The following is a 19,716-nucleotide window of genomic DNA, read 5'->3' as shown; positions in this document are numbered from 1 at the left end:
GTTCACGTCCCAAAATACTGTTAACCAACCACAGGTCGTGTTGTTGCGAGGTCAAAATACTGTTAACCAACCACAGGTCGTGTTGTTGCGAGGTCGGCGAAGACTGTGCGCAACCATAGAGCGCAACTACGCATGTGCGGCGTGCGCAGTGTGAGATGCAGATCACAGAAAAAGAAATAAACAGCTAGTTAGTTAACCGGTGAGTGTTTTTGTCTTTTAATACAGTTTTCAATCAATCAATATATTTATTTGTTATGGATAACGTTAGCGTTACAGCTTTTTTTCCATATAATTGTCGGGATCTAACGAATAATATGACCGTCTCAGGGTTTCCACGACTGTGGGGAGATTATCATAATAACGTAGTCAACTACATAATGCATCAAACAGCATGGTGATGTATCCTCATCCACTAACGGTGCGATAGTTAGCTTACCTGAACAGTGTGCATTAACTAGAACCAATAGGACGCTTTTGTAAACACTGTAACGCTAACGTTGATTAAACAAACTGAACGCAGCAAATGCAACATATAAATCTGAGAAAATGTATATTTTAACAGATTGCAGAATGGGTACAATACCAATACAGTACAGCGCAGACCAGAGAAAGACTTTTGTCTTGTTTACATCAGGGTCCCCCATTTTCAATTCATCATAACATCGCAACATACGGATATATATCTTGACATTTCTAACACGCATGACATACAGGTATACAGTACTGTTACATTTGTGACATACAAGATATGCAAATATACAGTACTGTTATCCTAACAGAAAATATATACTAGGGCGGCTGGGTCCGCTACATTGCGCTCGTCACCAACGCAAGAGACTCCGGTCTCGAATCCGGCTGTTGGCGTTGCCTCCGGCTTGGGCCGGACGTCATACAGTACTAACTCAATTGGCAGAGTTAGTGGGTGGAAGTCGATGGGTGGTAATCTGGACGTTGTGGACAGCGACTCCTACAGGTCGGTTGGGGACGCCTGCACAGCAGAGACAGGAAATGGCGGGGGTAGTGTGAGCCTCGCCAATGAAAGTCCGCGCTGGCAGGTGATAAGATGTGACAGGCTGCCTCCTCGTGTACCGGAGGGGACACGTGATGCAAGGCTTCTATTCTCCCTACGACCAACCTGTGGGGGGCATATGCGAGCAACGTTCAAGACAGGGGAGGGGAGAATTAGAAACAGCGAAATTGGGATGGGAGAAAAAGTGGACTAAAAAAAAAGAAAATATATACTGAGGGGGAGGGAACTACATTGGGAGGGGCGGCTTGCCTTGTACATTTACGGGGACCATACAGATATACAGGTCAGATGTATATCATGACATTTATGACAATACATGACAGACATACAGTCAGGTATATAGTACTGTTACATTTGTGACATACAAGATTATACAGTACTACTGTTAACCAGAGATCCTAACAGATAATATATATATACATACATATTGATGTATTCATTCTGATGTGACGATACATCAAGTATGGTGTATTCTGATGTCACAATAAGTCCAGCCTACTGAAGTAATAATGTGTCGTCCCTCTAGACTCAACGATGGATACACCGACTGCACAGCAGCCTCCTAAGCAGCAACCTATGATCTACATCTGCGGAGGTAAAGAGGGGGCTATCTTTCTGTCCTGAAAGTGTGTGTGTTTGATTGTACCTTTTAGACCTAGTCATCTTGACTTTGTCGTTTTGTTATTTGGGATAGGAATCAGATCCAAATCACACATTTAAAACGGGCTACAAGAACCAGTAATGGAACCTCGTCGTTGGTACAGGCAGTGTTTTACTTAGTCACATACAAGTGTCAATATCAATCCATACAGTGACAATAAAATATAAATGTGTCTAGATTGCAGTGAGATGTTTGCACAGCATGTCAGATGTGTTTGTTCTTTTAGTGGTCAGAATTCACAATTGTCTGCAAATATATGGATATCCATCAGAATAAATTAAGCTGGCTTTGGGTTATGGATGCACAATTAATAATGACTATAAGAAATACAATATTAGCCTCACTGCTGCAATTTCCAAAATTTCAACAGATGTAAATGTGTTTCTGACTGCTTCCTAAACCAGGTGTTTTTTAGGGCATTTCTGCTTTATTAGATAGGACAGTGAGTGACGGGACATCAGGGGTAGAGAGAAGGGGGGATGATTCAAACCCAGGACGTTGTGATTACATGGTAAGTGCCCTAGTGTGGTGAGCCACCAGGACAGCCTCAGGCAGCTTCCTAAACCAGGTGTTTCAGAGATAGCTTCCTAAACCAGGTGTTTCAGAGATAGCTTCCTAAACCAGGTGTTTCAGAGATAGCTTCCTAAACCAGGTGTTTCAGAGATAGCTTCCTAAACCAGGTGTTTCAGATGGCTTCTTAAACCAGGTGTTTCAGATAGCTTCCTAAACCAGGTGTTTCAGATAGCTTCCTAAACCTATTCCGGCTGTACCCTGCCATCGTCGGATTCAGTCACGTGCCAAGATATTAGTGCTGTCATGATACCAACATTTTGACTTCGATACAGAGAGAGAGAGAGGGAGAAAAAATAAAAAAACAAGACATTTGGATATGCGTGTGGTGCATTCTTAACACTTTCTCTGCCAAGGACGCCTAAACTCGTCATTCCCCGCCATGCTAATTCTGCCAATGACGCCGTAACACGTCATTGAGATCAATATTTCAAAAATCTGTGATCGCAATCATATTTCTCCCGCGGAGACTTGAGATCTACTGTTGATCCCCTCTCAACTCTCCAACGGTTCAAGAGCGCCATCTGGTGGCCGATCGGCGGATCGCCCAAACCGGAAACGGAAACTGGTGCTCATCCCAATTCGGTCCGATCACTCGCTATAGGTCCCGGGACTCAAGCTAGACACAATGGATAGCAATCCGTTACCAATAACTCGATAAACAACATGATTTGGACGTATATACTATTATACAACCTGGAGATGGATCGCATATTTCAACATCCCATAATAGGAATATTTTTGCTCCACGCTCATCGCCCAACGGCCCGAGGAGACTGGGGTGAGTTTCAGCGTTTTTTTTTACAGTGTTCGATACAAACTGCTCTAATGATCATTGTTGTGAAGGGCCAGATTAAACCGAATATATATATTTATTTATATATATATATTTAATTGTATTTGTATATTCTCTAATATTCCCTGATATCCCTTGTATATTCCTTGTACAATATGCATTGAATATCCATTCTAGCCTACTGAACATCCCATAATAGTCTCCATTCTACTATTGGTCGAGACCTTGGTGCCAGGCTGCCATACCCCTCAGACCCAGTTCAAACGTACCGCTCGACATGTACGAACAAGTCCTAGTTCCGCGTAGGAATTTGGCTACCGCACCACTAATGGGACTATTTGTTCATAGTGCGTATATATACTGCGCTACTAAAGTAGGACTTTCTTTTCAGTCCAGTTTCTTACCCTCCAATAGAGTCACAGACGTAAAGCCTCCCCGCGATGCCACGTGTGGGAGTAAGGCCAAGTTCGGCCTACCATCGGTATTGAGACATTGTGTATATTAATATTTGAATAGTCATATTTGGCACTATATCGTCGAGTTGGACGTAGTCTATTAAGCTAATAATAGTCTGTTAATATATAGTGCTTCGTGCGGTGAGAATACTACCGTAGTCAGTACCCCATCGTTTCGGGCAGAGAACTGGCTGCTTACCCAGGGTGGTTGACCCTATGTGAAGCTGCACCCGAGGAGCCCCAGAGCCGACGAGCGAGTGGACCTGTATACCGGATTATTCTACCGACGACAGCCCGCCTTCCCAGGCACGGATTATGCTTTGGATACTTTGATTATTCTATGGATAAAGACCCCCGACACTACCGTGTGTTGGAACCCCCCCCCCTGGAGAGGACGCAAGGTGAGGAGACGCTCTGCAAGACGAGGTCTCTCCACATCTCTCCCCCGTGGACCGGAGAGAGCCGGCCCACAAAGAGTCCACCTGCTTTCATCTGTGGTCCAAGGATCGCCGGCGCATTGAACGGCACTACAGTGGGTTCACCTGGGATACCCTTGGCCGGACGAGGCAGCTGGATTCTACCCCCCCCCCCCTCCTACTCCTGTCGGCTTACAAGCGACCGGATTAACCCCCTCTAGTGTATCCAGCCTATAATCATTAAAGTATCATTGCTGTTATTCCTTAACTATTCCAGGTCGTATATTTACCACCTGCGCCTTCAGAGATTGGACATTATCTATTGATATACCGACGAATACTCCTTGCCATAAAAGTGCATACTATTTCAATTCATAAATGTAATTAAGTGATTAAGTGCTTATTCTACACACCATCGCTGTGTAGGAAATAAAGACCTGTTTCTAATTCGTACATTTGTGTTGGATCCGTTTCATCTACGTGAGAGTGTTCATGATAATATATTTATGCCGTGTACTGGGTGGCCGAATATTAAGTACAAAGGTAGTGGTAGTAAGTATCATATCTAGTAATACAGTCAGGGAATTGTACCCCTCAGTTACAATTGGTCCTTCGAGCCGGATGGTAATCAGTGTAATATTAATATAGTGTTATTAATATTGAAATGGCCTATGATGAACACTCCACGAAACGATCCTCCTAACCAACGCCCGCAGCGCGAACGACGGCTCCCTCAGTACTTAGAGGCTTACGCTGTCAGTCAACAACCTAGTCTTCTACTAACAGTAAACGCGGTAAAACTAGAAAGTAAAAGTATGTCTAACCCCAACGCCCAGACTACCCCGACCATAGAGGCCCCTACGGGCTCTAATGTAACTGACCAAGTTCACGGTGGGGACCAGTGGGAACCAGACATGACTTCACACCCCGCCAGTACTGAAGAAGTAGTCCCCGATGAGTCCCGGGAGGAATACAACGCTACCGAGAGAGAACTCGGCACGGAAGAAGACGGGGAGAGCACCGTGGAGATAGAGCTCCAAGGCTCCGCAAGGAGTACCCCGAGGGAAGGCTCCCCTATACAACCGCCTTCTCCCAGCGAGGCAGAGAGGACCCTACAGCAGGCATTCCTCGTCAGCCTGAAAGCCTCTACTGAACGCGATAGACTCCAGGGTGAACGCGATAGACTCCAGGGTGAACGCGATCGATTGCAGCTACAGCAACGGAGCGAAGAAGAGCACATACGCCTGGAAATAAGACGCATTCAGATGGAAGAGAATGTGGCCCGAGACCGAGCAGACAGCCAGCGAGCAGCTGCTGGTGCTCTACGGGACGCAGAGCGCGACAGACAGCAAGCGCAACTAATAGAACAGCTGATCAGACGGACAACACCCTCTCCCTCCGCCAGAGGCTCCAGGAACTCGTCTAGACACACCTCCAGGGCGGCATCCCCTAGCCGAGTAAACAACCCTGAACTTGACCAACAGACGAGGTCTATACCCCCCACAGACCACCTCCCCCCACCGGTCCAAGCGAGACCTAGCAACCGGGAAGGAGCAGCATATCCTGTGGAGAGGCTAAACCAGAGACTACAAGCACTGGATGACCTAACTGAAGACGAAGAGGAAGAGGAGGAGAACCACGCCCGAAGACAGCACAGTACTCTACCGGACCAGGAGGTCCGGTACAGCCCAGGCTATACTCCCGCGGAGCTGCGCTACAGACCCCCGACTCTATACACGGGTGAGCACGACGCACGACCCGCACCGAGGAACAGCACCTGGACAAGCGGGCCATGGTACACTGCCGGTACCAGCCCATACCAAGGAGCGGGAGGAGACTCGCCTAGGAGGCCTCTCCCCCAACGCTCGCCGATGTATCCACAGTCAGCGTCATACATTGGCACGCCTATGGTACCCGATTTCACCCAAGAGAACCGGGCCCAGTATACAGAACTCCGCATGTGTCTGGAGACCATGTTGGTGGATGTATTGGATGAACGCCACAAATACGCCATCCTACTGCAGCACTTAAAGGTGCCCCGCGCACATAATATAGCGCTCGCCTACGCGACTTCCACCACCCCATACACAGCAGCGCTGGTAGCATTGGACCAGAGGTATGGGCGCATATGGGATTACGTGATCCAGGAGATCCGACACATCGACCGCTTACCCCCAGCAATAGACAATCGAGCACTGGACGACCTGTCCATCAGAGTGCAGTCCCTGGTAGGGATGTTGGGAGCGCAAAGAGAGAAGGGGAAGTATGAACTTTACGCCAACTCAAATGTGGAAAGGATCCTGGAGAAGCTGCCGCCCGCTCGTCAGGAGCGCTTTAGGCGGCAGAGGGACCACAGAGACCCGAATGGCCCCGAACCGAACCTCCTCGATCTAGCAGACTTCCTGGCGAGAGAAGTCAGCAGCCTACGGCTAGATACATTCGGACGGAGCACCCCTGGCTCCAGAGAAGGAACCAGACGACTAAATGATGGAAGAAGATCGGTGACTGTGATGCACCAATCGGAGTCAGTACCGAGCAGCAGGAGCCACAGTACCCCCTCCAGAACGGAGAAGTGGAAGATAGTGTGCCCCTACTGTGAGAAAGAACACTGGCTAGCGCAATGTGACTCCTTCCCCAAGCTGAACGCGGAGGAAGCAGGTCAATGGATAAAGTCCAACAAGCGCTGTTTTCGCTGTGCGCGCTCACACATGGCAGCCGAATGCCGCTTAAAGAAAAGGTGCACCAAGTGCGATGGAGCCCATCTGGACATACTTCACGACAGTAACAGACGGCGCCCTTTACCTGCACCATCCAGCCGCAAAGCGAGCGTCATGTACATCGATCCCGCCAGCAGCAGTGGAGCCCGAGTACTCCTAAAAGTAGTGCGTGTGACACTAAGCTACCAGAATAAAGTCCTGGACACTTACGCCGTCCTCGATGACGGGTCAGAGAAGACCCTGCTGCTCGCCTCCGCTGCGGCCCAGCTAGGGCTGCGGGGAAGCGAAACCCAAATGACAATTCGGACAATAAGACGAGATTTGAAGACGATAAAGGGCGAGAATGTCTCATTCTCTATCGCAGCAAGCGGCCAGCCTGAGCGACGGTACCAGATTGCAGACGCTTTCACCAGCCAAGAAATAGGACTGTCGCGGTACACATACCCCGTCGCCAAGCTGATGGAGAAATATGCACATCTGCGCAAGTTACCGATCCCGCTCATAGACAATGCTATGCCGACCCTGTTGATAGGCTCCGACCATGCAGACCTCATTGTCCCGATAGACCGGGTTCATACCGGACCCCGAGGCTGTCCTGCAGCAGTCGAGACCCGTTTGGGATGGACTCTCCAAGGCCCGCTCGCCAAATCTCTCAACCGAAGTACAGCCACTAGATGTCTCCACTCCCGAGTCACAGAGGGAGAAACCGCACTCCTGCAACACGTAGAGCGGCTATGGAGCTTGGAACAAATGCCCTTTAAGAATGGAAAGAAAGACATTCGCTCTAAAGATGACATTTACGCCATTCACCTCCTCGAGACAGGGACCAAGAGAGTCCCGGTCAACGGCGTGTTGAGATACGCCACGCCACTCCTGCGGCGAGAAGGAATGCCTACTTTCCACGCCAAGACAGACGCCATAGAACGGTACCTGCTGAACACGGAGCGGCGCTTAGCCAAGAACCCCGCCCAAGAGAGTGTATACCGCGCTGAGATTGAGAAGCTCATCACAGCGGGACACGTCACAAAGATGGACATTAAAGAGGCTGACCAGACCACTGAATCGTGGTACGTGCCCCACCACAAGGTCCATCACAACGGTAAAGACCGCATAGTATTTAACTGCAGCTACCAGATCGGATCCCAAAATCTGAATAAAGAGTTACTGCCCGGTCCCACACTCGGCCCCTCCCTACTCGGCGTTCTACTCCGCTTCCGCCAGGAAAAGGTGGCCATCAGCGGGGACATTAAAGGAATGTTCCTGCAGGTGAGATTAGTAGAGGCGGACAAGCCCCTGTTACGGTTCCTATGGAGAGAGAAGCCAGGAGATGAGCACCCAGCCATCTACCAATGGGAAGTCCTCCCCTTCGGAACGACGTGCAGCCCCTGCTGTGCGACATTTGCACTACAGAAACATGTAGCAGAGGACCCAGCAGCGGACGAAGAGGTCCGACACAGCGTAAAGAACAGCTTCTACGTAGACAACTGTCTACAAAGCCTTTCAACCCAGGAAGAAGCCGAGGCTCTCCTGATTAAACTCCGCGCCTCATTGATCAAAGGCGGCTTTGATCTCAGGCAGTGGGCCAGCAGCGATCCGCAAGTACTGCGCAGCCTCTCCTCCGAGGACAAGGCAGCCAGCAGCGAGACCTGGATGGCTACAATCCCGGGAGAAGCCCAGGAGATGACCCTGGGATTGGTGTGGCGATTCAAAACAGATTCGCTTCACTACAGACACAAGCCCCTGACTACGGAGCAGGGAAGGCCGGCGGCGGCGCCGACCACCAGACGGAGTGTGTACACAACACTCGCCCGACAATATGACCCACTAGGATGTATTCTACCGTACACCACCAGGGCAAAAATGATTGTACGAGCATTGTGGGACAAGGACCAGGGCTGGGACGACCCCATTCCCGCACACCTTGCATCCACCTGGAGAGAGTGGGAGATGGAGCTCCACTCACTCCCAGGCGTTAATATGCGCCGAAGCTACTTCCCACCCACGGTGAGGCCAGAGACATGTAAAATGGACTTACACGTCTTCAGTGACGCCTCAGAGGTCGCATACGGATCAGTAGCCTACTTGCGGGCCCAAGACCAGGGGGGAGAGATCTACACAGCATTTGTCCTCGCCCGCTCGAGAATAGCCCCACGCAAGCAACAATCTATCCCACGTCTAGAGCTCTGCGCAGCCCTAGCCGGAGCGCACCTAGCCACGCTCATCCAACGTGAGCTCACCATACCGGTGTCTAGAACAATCCTGTGGTCAGATTCCACGACGGTACTCGCCTGGATCAAATCGGACTCATGCAAGTACAAAGTCTTCGTGGGAGTCAGAGTCACCGAGATTCAAGACTTAACCGAAGAGTTAACCGGAGAAACAGAGTGGCGCTACGTTGATACAAAACAGAACCCAGCTGACGTCATCACCCGGGGGATGCCCCTGGATGACCTCACCCGTCGCAATGTCTACAGTGACGGCCCCGCATTCCTAAGACTCCCGGAAGGACAGTGGCCCATGCCTATCCCGAGGGAAGCAAGTCCAGAGGAGGTGGAAATTAAGAAGTCTGTGTTCTGTGGATTGAGCACCGTAGCCTCCACCGACCCTAACATAAACGATTGCACGTCCATAGAGAGTGCACAACAAAGAACATTCCTGCGGTACCACCCGGAGTGCAAGTCCCCCGCTGATATGTCAGCAGCTAACTACGAGGAAGCAGAATTGCTTCTACTGCAGCGAGCCCAGAGAGACTCGTTCCCGGATGAATTGGCCTGTCTACAGGGAGGAAAGCCCGTCCCTTCCGACAGCAGATTAATTCACCTGGCCCCCGAGAGCGACGCTCATACCCTCATCAGAGTGGGTGGTCGCCTACGCAGAGCCCCCAATCTACCGGATGACATTAAATACCCGATCGTATTGAACAGCCGACACAAGGTCACAGAGCTGATTATAAAGAAATACGATGAGGATGTACATCACGCAGGAGCAGAAAGAGTCTTCGCGGAAATCAGACGTCGTTACTGGATCCTACAAGGAAGAGAGGCGGTACGACGCTTCCAACGAACATGTCTAGACTGCCGCAAGTGGCGCGCGCAGCCCAGCATACCAAGGATGGCTGACCTTCCTCCATGTCGCCTCCGAATCGGTGACAAGCCATTCCACTCAACGGGTATGGACTGCTTTGGCCCGCTGCACATAAAGAAAGGAAGAGGAACCGAGAAGCGGTGGGGTATTGTATTCAAATGCATGACCACCAGAGCGATACACATCGAGCTTCTCCCGACCATGAGCACAGACTCATTCCTTATGGCCTTCCGTAGATTCACATCACGGAAGGGAAGACCGTCTACCCTATTGTCCGATCATGGGACAAACTTCAAAGGCGGCGAAAGAGAGCTGAGAGAGAGCTTCCAAGCTATGGGCCCAGAACTTAAGACCCACCTCGCTCCAGCACAGGTTGATTTCCAATTCAACCCCCCAAACGCACCCCACTTCGGTGGCACTTGGGAACGAGAAGTGCGCTCCATAAAGACAGCCCTGTACGCAGTACTTGGGGCCCAGACTGTGGCGGAAGAAGTCCTAATGACAGTCCTCACGGAGATTGAGGGAGTACTTAACTCGAAGCCCCTCGGATATGTCTCCAGTGATGTGGCGGATATCGACCCAGTTACCCCCAACACACTCCTGATGGGGCGGCTAGATCCCACATTACCCCAGACAATGTACCGGCCTGAAGAAGCGAACGGCCGACGAAAGTGGAGGTACAGCCAAGTATTAGCCGACAAGTTTTGGAACAGTTTCCTACTGCACTACCTACCGTCTCTACAGACCCGCCAGAAGTGGGTAAAGGAGAGAGACAATTTGACAGAAGGAACAGTCGTCATGATTATTGATCAATCACTGCCCAGAGCTATGTGGCCGGCCTGCCGCGTAAGCAAAGTGATCACCGGTGCCGACGGCAAGGTCCGAGCAGCTGAAGTGCTCGTCCAGGGTCGCACTTACACCCGTCCCGTGGCAAGGCTCATAGAACTGCCTCGACTCCCAGACACAATCGATGATGACCATGACCCTACAACCCTATGACTTTGTGAAGTTGACTGACCCCTACAGCAAACCCTTATGTGTAAATAGACAACGCGATTAATCTGTCTCCGTTTAACTGATTAGGTCTGGGACCTATTCAGGGGGTGGCTGTTGTGAAGGGCCAGATTAAACCGAATATATATATTTATTTATATATATATATTTAATTGTATTTGTATATTCTCTAATATTCCCTGATATCCCTTGTATATTCCTTGTACAATATGCATTGAATATCCATTCTAGCCTACTGAACATCCCATAATAGTCTCCATTCTACTATTGGTCGAGACCTTGGTGCCAGGCTGCCATACCCCTCAGACCCAGTTCAAACGTACCGCTCGACATGTACGAACAAGTCCTAGTTCCGCGTAGGAATTTGGCTACCGCACCACTAATGGGACTATTTGTTCATAGTGCGTATATATACTGCGCTACTAAAGTAGGACTTTCTTTTCAGTCCAGTTTCTTACCCTCCAATAGAGTCACAGACGTAAAGCCTCCCCGCGATGCCACGTGTGGGAGTAAGGCCAAGTTCGGCCTACCATCGGTATTGAGACATCGTGTATATTAATATTTGAATAGTCATATTTGGCACTATATCGTCGAGTTGGACGTAGTCTATTAAGCTAATAATAGTCTGTTAATATATAGTGCTTCGTGCGGTGAGAATACTACCGTAGTCAGTACCCCATCGTTTCGGGCAGAGAACTGGCTGCTTACCCAGGGTGGTTGACCCTATGTGAAGCTGCACCCGAGGAGCCCCAGAGCCGACGAGCGAGTGGACCTGTATACCGGATTATTCTACCGACGACAGCCCGCCTTCCCAGGCACGGATTATGCTTTGGATACTTTGATTATTCTATGGATAAAGACCCCCGACACTACCGTGTGTTGGAACCCCCCCCCCTGGAGAGGACGCAAGGTGAGGAGACGCTCTGCAAGACGAGGTCTCTCCACATCTCTCCCCCGTGGACCGGAGAGAGCCGGCCCACAAAGAGTCCACCTGCTTTCATCTGTGGTCCAAGGATCGCCGGCGCATTGAACGGCACTACAGTGGGTTCACCTGGGATACCCTTGGCCGGACGAGGCAGCTGGATTCTACCCCCCCCCCCCTCCTACTCCTGTCGGCTTACAAGCGACCGGATTAACCCCCTCTAGTGTATCCAGCCTATAATCATTAAAGTATCATTGCTGTTATTCCTTAACTATTCCAGGTCGTATATTTACCACCTGCGCCTTCAGAGATTGGACATTATCTATTGATATACCGACGAATACTCCTTGCCATAAAAGTGCATACTATTTCAATTCATAAATGTAATTAAGTGCTTATTCTACACACCATCGCTGTGTAGGAAATAAAGACCTGTTTCTAATTCGTACATTTGTGTTGGATCCGTTTCATCTACGTGAGAGTGTTCATGATAATATATTTATGCCGTGTACTGGGTGGCCGAATATTAAGTACAAAGGTAGTGGTAGTAAGTATCATATCTAGTAATACAGTCAGGGAATTGTACCCCTCAGTTACAATCATATTACCCACACTAGATGAATCATCTAACGTTGGCCACGGAATTATAAACGACCCCCCCCCCATCCGGACAACATCAGATGATAAGTAGTAACTTCTAGAAGCACGTCCATTTGAAATTTTTTATCTCGCGCCGATCGCTATCAAACTGTATACAATCATCAATATAATGCATTTAGGGCTATAAATCACGTTCTGCAGAAAGCTGCAGAAAACGATAAAAACATATTTATACTTTAGACCGTATTTTAGTATGAATATGTGAATGAAAAAGTATAACGTTGCTACACCCTGAACAATAGATACTTGATGTTGAATGGGCCATAGTAATGTCAATTTAGCAATACAATTTAAAAAGTTATAGCCCTGCAAAGAAGGGGAACTTCTCCACAGACAAATAGAGCTGGCAGAGGATGGTATAATGATGTACCACCATCACCTTTTTCTTCCCCACAGAATGTCACACTGAGAACGAGATCAAAGCCCGTGACCCCATCCGGTGCAGAGAGTGTGGTTACAGAATCATGTACAAGAAGAGAACAAAGAGATGTATCCTTTCCTTAAGACCTGCTCTGTGTGCAGAGAGGGACACCCTGACGACCTGAGCCACAGCCAAAGCGCTCCTTTTCCACAGCATATAGACCACTGCACTTCCGCGTTACATTGAGCTTGTGGGAGAGAGAGCGGGGGGGGGGGGGGGGAATGAATGAATGTGGATGAGAGCCTTGACATTAAGTAGACTTTTATACACCCGAGTCTCCTGAGCACGGAGAGGTCAATTCGATCTGCACTTTCTCGGCTGAGCTATGTCACCTTTCCGCACCTACTTCCGTACTCTGCATGCACAGATTGATAAACCTAGATCTCTGAACAATCCAGAGAGACTCTGTGGGCAATCTGCGCATGGGGAGTAGGTGCGGAAAGGTGACTATAGCTCGGCAGAGAAAGTGCAGATCGACTTGGGATTGGTCTCTCCGTGTTCAGGAGACTCGGGCGTATAAAAGTATATTGGATCATGTCTCCAGCACCCCCACAGCCGTATCTACAACCACTTAATGTCAAGGCTCTCATCCACATTCATTAATTTGCTCTCCCCCGCTCTCTCTCCCATGATTTCAGAATACCGGAAGTGTTGCAGTGGTCTATAGGCTACTTATTATAGCTTAAAAGTAGGGATGTGCATAGCGGTTATTTTGATCCGCTGTCATTAACCAGATGAAAACCGGTTAGCCATTTATTTTTTTACATTTGTACATTTTTACAGTTGTTCCAAGTGGTCTGCCGTGCGCACAATCTGCCCATTTCACATTCTCTCTCAACACAATAATACAAATGGATCTAATGTTATCAGCTGACATCCTACAACATAGGCGACGCACAGTGATTACCCACGAGTTAACGGTTATCGGGCTCATCGACATACAACAATGCCCTTATTCATGCATGCACACATACTGTACCCCCCCCCCCCCTCTCATGTCCATACCATTATAGTTGGATGTAATCGTCTTTTGTCTATGTTCACCTCAGTTATTATTGTCTATGATGTCACTATTTCCAAATATAAGCATATTGTTTGTTCGACTGGCAGGAAGAACGCATGTTCAATACCACACGACTTTGAAAACAAAGATAGGAAGTAGGCATGTTCAGTTTGACACTTCACACGGAGACAGCTGCACGTTTATTTAGCTCCTGTTGTGAGGAATTCTGTTGGTGTTTATAACCGGTGCCATTTTTTTTTTTTTACCAATAACTGTATTGGTAAAGGACCAACATCAGCTGATAATATTGTCTGACTGACTGATCTGTCCATCTAGCTCCAGCCCTACTTTCTACACGCAATGGGAAATAATTGTTATCTGGTTGAATTCCTTGACTGCTTGATTCCAGTGGTCGTCTTCGACGCCCGGTGAAGAGGAGCGCAGCTGCTTTGATTTAGCTTGTTTTTGGTGTAGCTTATTTTTCTAGTTATGACTATGTAAATAAATGAGATGACAACACTCCATCAGTGCTTTGTTTTACTACACAATGCTTGGTGCTTTTTCCTTTTATGTATGCGGACAGCTTCACAAGGTGCTCGGAATTCTACTTTGTGTTTACTCAAGTGTGATGGATGAAAGCGAAGCTTAATTATTATGAACAAAAATGTTCACTTCACTGTTTTACTCTATTGGTTCTACTCTTTATAGATATCAGTTACTACACACAACGGTTTACCCAATAACTCAAATATTATCAACCGTGGAAGATGAATTGGAGAAAACGCTAGATTAAATGAGAAATCCTAATTTGACCCTCTCAGATCTTAAAGTTAAAGTTGCCCCCCAATTCATATGGGATTACTTCTTTCATAGTAATTCTCCTGCATACCCTTTTGCCTGTATGGCTATGAAATAGGTATTCAATTCTATTCAAAGTCATCTTAAAAAGTCTTACATTTTAAACCGGCAGGAACCCTGAACAGTGTAAATGTTGACAAGCACTACTTTCCCAGAGATGCCAGAGGATGGTTTAAGTGAATACCTGCCTTAGGTAGGAAGTCCTAAAGGTTTGTGTTCTGGTCAATAAGGGAATGGGGACGTGGGGCTGAATTCACAAACTTTAGCTGAAGATTAAACTTAAAAGATTTGTAGGAAATATCATATTGTCAAGAACCTTCTGAAGAGCAATTCATTATTCTCTTATGATCGTGGTGTTTTCTTGGTGTTTCTTCTTATTCCTTACCTACACCCCATGACAGTCCAGGTCACATCTGTTTATTCCTGTGCCCCAGGACAGTCCAGGTCACATCTGTTTATTCCTACGCCCCAGGGCAGTCCAGGTCACATCTGTTTATTCCTACGCCCCAGGACAGTCCAGGTCACATCTGTTTATTCCTACGCCCCAGGGCAGTCCAGGTCACATCTGTTTATTCCTACGCCCCAGGACAGTCCAGGTCACATCTGTTTATTCCTACGCCCCAGGACAGTCCAGGTCACATCTGTTTATTCCTACGCCCCAGGTCACATCTGTTTATTCCTACGCCCCAGGACAGTCCAGATCATATCTGTTTATTCCTGTGCCTGTTGGGTAGGAGGTGGGTGGGGGACACTGTACATTGGAATATTGACAAAGCCATACTTTACTGTACATTGGAGGGGGTTGGGTTAGGACATTTGCAGGGGCCAGTTTCGAATTGCAGTCTCCTGTAGGTGTTCTTTGAGAGTGTTTTTGAAAGTGGGTAGTGATTCACATTCCTGTCACACCTGTTTATTCCTAAGCCCCAGGACAGTCCAGGTCATATCTGTTTATTCCTGTTCCCCAGGACAGTCCAGGTCATATTTGTGAACATGCACAACTCACTCTCCGAAAGCTAGAAATCAGAGAGAGAACTCTTGTTGCATTGGTGATGTCACATGTATAAACCTGGGGCTGCTCCATAGACAATACATTAAGCACTGAATATGTGGGCCCTTAAATGATTTTGTGAGCTCTTACATTCCCTTTTTTTTTTTTTTTTTATAATTCTGGTTCATGTCTGCACTCTGCAGTGTTCGCAATACTAGCATATAAGTCTCATTCATAGGCCTGGGTGTGAGATCTACTGCATACAGTTAGAGCCCCATTCATTGTCTATGAGCTTTGGGAAAGAGTAGCTCATGTTCACAAATACTGATTGTTGATTGACTGAAATGTCCGATGCCATGGAAATAACACTTTAATGCTTAATTCGGGTGATGTTCCCGTTTAAGAAGATAAAATATCACCAAATGTTCTATCTTATCTATCTAAACACAAATTGTTGTCTTACAAGATTCATTATCGTGCATTAAAAAATTTGCATTCGAATCGTACCCCGGCCATCTACGTAATACGTTGATACCACCTGGCTCTACATTTGCATCGACACAGTATAACGATGACGGTTTCACTTCAGTGAGTGAAACCACCGACCCCCCCTTTCCTTTGCACGGGATCTCCCATCAGAGCTGTCCTCTCTGTCTACAGCACTGCAATGCTGCAACACCTCCCCCTCCCGTGACGTCATCGCTGACACCTCAACCAGAGGGGGGTGGGGGCGTGTCGTAACGGAAATCCTCTCCAACCGGTGTCAGACTTATCTGCAGCTAAGAGAGGGAGGGAGGGAGAGAGAGAGATCGGGATACACACTCTGCAGAGAGAGAGTGCAGCTATGGGGAATGCGCAGGACAAACCCCCCGGCGGTGGAGGAGGGGGCGCTAAGTCCGACCAGGCCACACCGGGGAGCAAGAGGCGAAGCTGGGGAGGAGGGAATACGTCGAGACCCGGCCGGGGGCAGGCACCCGGCGCGGTGGCCAACGGCACCCAGGCGGAGAAGAAGCCTCCTGCGGCGGGCCCTGTGGAGGATACGAGCCATCTGGACGCTCCGGCAGGTGCCCTCCCACCCCACCTGGCCCGACTGAAGAACGAGGGCAACCACCTCTTCAAAAATGGACAGTTTGGGGACGCTTTGGGGAAATACACCCAGGCCATTGATGGCTGTGCCGATGCAGGTATAGTAGCACTGTCTATAGGAACAGCTTGTCTTTTTCTTACACTTGTGTTTTATTGTACAATTCCCAACAGTTTAATATGAACAACTTTCAGACAGACTCTCTGTACTGTACTGTACTGTAATGACATTGTGTTTTTATTATAGCTGTGTTAACAGAATCCTCTGGAAATGTGTCAATACTACCATATGATAAATCGTCTATTTGGTGTACGAGCAAGCATCAAGTTATACACTACATTTGTGTTGATATCATATTAAGCGCTAGGGAATCATACGTTTGTAAATGTGCTGCCTTTATCCCCTTTTATTGTTTCAAATAATATATTTCAAGGTTAGAAAAAGACTTCACAAATTGAGTGTTTCCCTCAGTAAAACTGTGTTTTGATGGAGAGTCAAGTTCTGTAGTTTAATCTGAAGGTAGAATAGGTAATTGTTGCAATTGTTTCACCACAATTGCAGTAAAAGTCCATTTTGAACCATTTTTCAGGCATGTATGTGTGTGTGTGCGTGGTGTCACTTGAATTGCGATTACTGAACATTGTAATGATGATATAATTATGGCTAATTGGTCATTGAAACCTTTGGAGTTCTATAATTCCAAGATAGAATTCCAAGAATAAATTCCAAAGAAAAAGGTACACCTAAAAGGGTTAAAGGAACACGCCAACATTTTGGGAAATTAGCTTACCATCTTCTCCAGAGAGACAAGAAGATAGATACCAGTTTCCTCTCTGTGCGTTCAGTAGAAAGCTGAAGCTGTAGAATGAATGGAAGCGAACATGGCCGGTTAGCCTTCGGGAGAGGTGTTAGTTGGACAATGCCTAGGCTAACCGGCCATGTTAGCTTCCATTCATTGTGCTAAGCTAGGCTAACATGCAGCCAGATAGCTTTCTACTGAATGCACAGAGAGGAAACTGGTATCTATCTTCTTGTCTCTTTCTGGAGCTAATTTCCCCAAAATGTTGGCGTGTTCCTTTAAGCTGATCTGAAATCGACGCCACAGACGGTCAGCTGTGAGATGGTCGGAGTAGCTGGATCAGTTCCTTCCAACATCTGAGTATCAGCCCTTACAAGGGTATCAGGTACAGGTTCACTTTTAGTGCCAATTGGCTCAGGACTTCAGGAGATTCCATTTCCACTATGAATACACCGTGTCATTATTGTATAACATGCTAAGCTGAGCTCCCCAGTCTAGCTAGACATGTCCCCCAGACAACATGTCCCCCTATCTATCTATTGTTATGATATGTTGAGTAGTCATTACCTCGAATCAATTAGACTATCACTTTATAATAATCAATTGATTAGGACTGCCGCTAGGTCCACACATTTAGTCAGACCAGTGTTAAATCAAGTACAATGTACAATTCTACTCTTAACATGAACACGCACACAACACACACACTAGCAGCCACTTTAACATGAGCACACACACACTCATGCTGCACACGCTCACACTTATGGTCACTTTACAAAAGGAAATGTCACTTTAAGAATAGTATAACTTGAGATTGTATAATATAGCATTGTATAGCAGTGTACATAAAGACCCAGTGCCTCATCCATAGCTAACAGTGTATTGCACTACCACAGGACCTAGCATGTCCTACCATGCTCTGTAAATAACTCATGTACATATACCGATATGCCCTACTTTGTTTACTTGTTTTATTGCACAATGTCATTCTATTGGATTCTTATTATATATTAATATTGTTATTACTATATTACTATTGTATTATGCACAATCGTTGCAGGCAAGACCCCCGAATTTCATTGTATACTTGTATGCCATGACAAATAAAACTCTTGACTTGAAAAACATTAGTGTAGAGGAGCCAAAGCTATATATTTAGGTTATTGTATTATATGAATGTTTATATGTTTATTTTTTTAACCTTACATTGAAACGGCATTAGGAATATTGATTGGATTTAGATAAAGTCATTGAACCATCTTATTTGTCATAATAGAACATTCTAGAACATTTGTGATGTCACAGTATGATGTCATAATCAAACATTCTAGAACATTTGTGATGTCACAGTATGATAATCAAACAATCTATAACATTTGCGATGTCACAGTATGATGTCATAACCAAACATTCTATAACATTTGTGTATCTATATATATTCAACAATTCTCTCAGAAGAGGTCAGTGTGCATCTTGAAACAGTGAACTGATATACTAAACAACATAGATTGAAGCCTGCATTTCTAGACCCGGGTGCCTTGCCTACCGTTTTGCTGTGGAAAGAGCCGGCAAGTTGATTTACGACTTTCAGGTGTGGAGGAATTTTGTCATGTGTCGAGTCTGCTGTGATTTTGGAGACTGGGAAAATACAGTTTTCTTACCTTTTTAGTAGTGACGTGAATATTTAGGAAAATAGCTTTAGGATCACTTCTGTAAAGAAAGACTTCGCTGTGGAAGAGAAATAAACCATTTGGATATCTTTGTTTTACACTGGAGCGGCTGTGGACATAATTTTTCTTTATCAATGAACGTACTACTCACGAGTAAGCAACTTTAACCAGTAGAGTGGAACGTCGGCCCTCATAATTAGCATACATAATATGAATATAAAATATAAATATTATTTGTAGTATCTTTTACCAGTGTGACTGAGTTATCCCAACATACAAGGAACACGAAGACAGAGACCCTTTAAATTCACAAACAATTTATTAACACTGATAAACAAAACATGAAATCTATATCTATCTATCTATCTATCTATCTATCTATCTATCTATCTATCTATCTATCTATCTATCTATCTATCTATCTATCTATCTATCTATCTATCTATCTATCTATCTATCTATCTATCTATCTATCTGTCTGTCTGTCTGTCTGTCTGTCTGTCTGTCTATATCTCTGTCTGTATATCTCTGTCTGTATATCTCTGCCTGTCTGCCTGTCAGTTTTTGC

The 19,716-nt window shown here is 46.7% G+C and overlaps 2 protein-coding genes across 2 annotated transcripts in view; both read left to right on the top strand.

Moving 5' to 3' along the window:
- The first annotated feature begins 120 nt into the window (after positions 1–120).
- On the top strand, positions 121–14,271 carry polr2k (RNA polymerase II, I and III subunit K). Its single transcript, XM_084311814.1, has 4 exons — positions 121–199; positions 1,557–1,625; positions 12,722–12,814; positions 14,159–14,271. Exons 2-4 carry the CDS (start codon positions 1,565–1,567, stop codon positions 14,179–14,181), a joined length of 177 nt encoding a protein of 58 aa, XP_084167940.1. The 5' UTR covers positions 121–199; positions 1,557–1,564; the 3' UTR covers positions 14,182–14,271.
- Positions 14,272–16,439: 2,168 nt separating this feature from the next.
- spag1a (sperm associated antigen 1a) overlaps positions 16,440–19,716 on the top strand; it is a gene marked incomplete at its 5' end in the record, with an annotated part of 63,881 nt that continues 60,604 nt past the window's right edge. The window contains one exon of the mRNA XM_084313696.1: positions 16,440–16,779. Coding sequence (XP_084169822.1) covers positions 16,440–16,779 — 340 coding nt within the window. The remainder of the gene's footprint in view (positions 16,780–19,716) is intronic.

Source organism: Notolepis coatsorum (assembly GCF_963971535.1).
Source record: "Notolepis coatsorum genome assembly, chromosome: 4".
NCBI lineage: Eukaryota > Metazoa > Chordata > Actinopteri > Aulopiformes > Paralepididae > Notolepis > Notolepis coatsorum.
This window is presented reverse-complemented; position numbering and strand designations above follow the sequence as displayed.

Bases quoted from the DNA above. Each gene is read 5' to 3' on its own strand.
- polr2k (XM_084311814.1), top strand. From the start codon at position 1,565: ATGGATACACCGACTGCACAGCAGCCTCCTAAGCAGCAACCTATGATC. The intron at 1,626-12,721 runs GTAAAGAGGGGG...TCTTCCCCACAG, and splicing joins TATGATCTACATCTGCGGAG to AATGTCACACTGAGAACGAG. The intron at 12,815-14,158 runs GTATCCTTTCCT...GCTTGATTCCAG, and splicing joins CAAGAAGAGAACAAAGAGAT to TGGTCGTCTTCGACGCCCGG.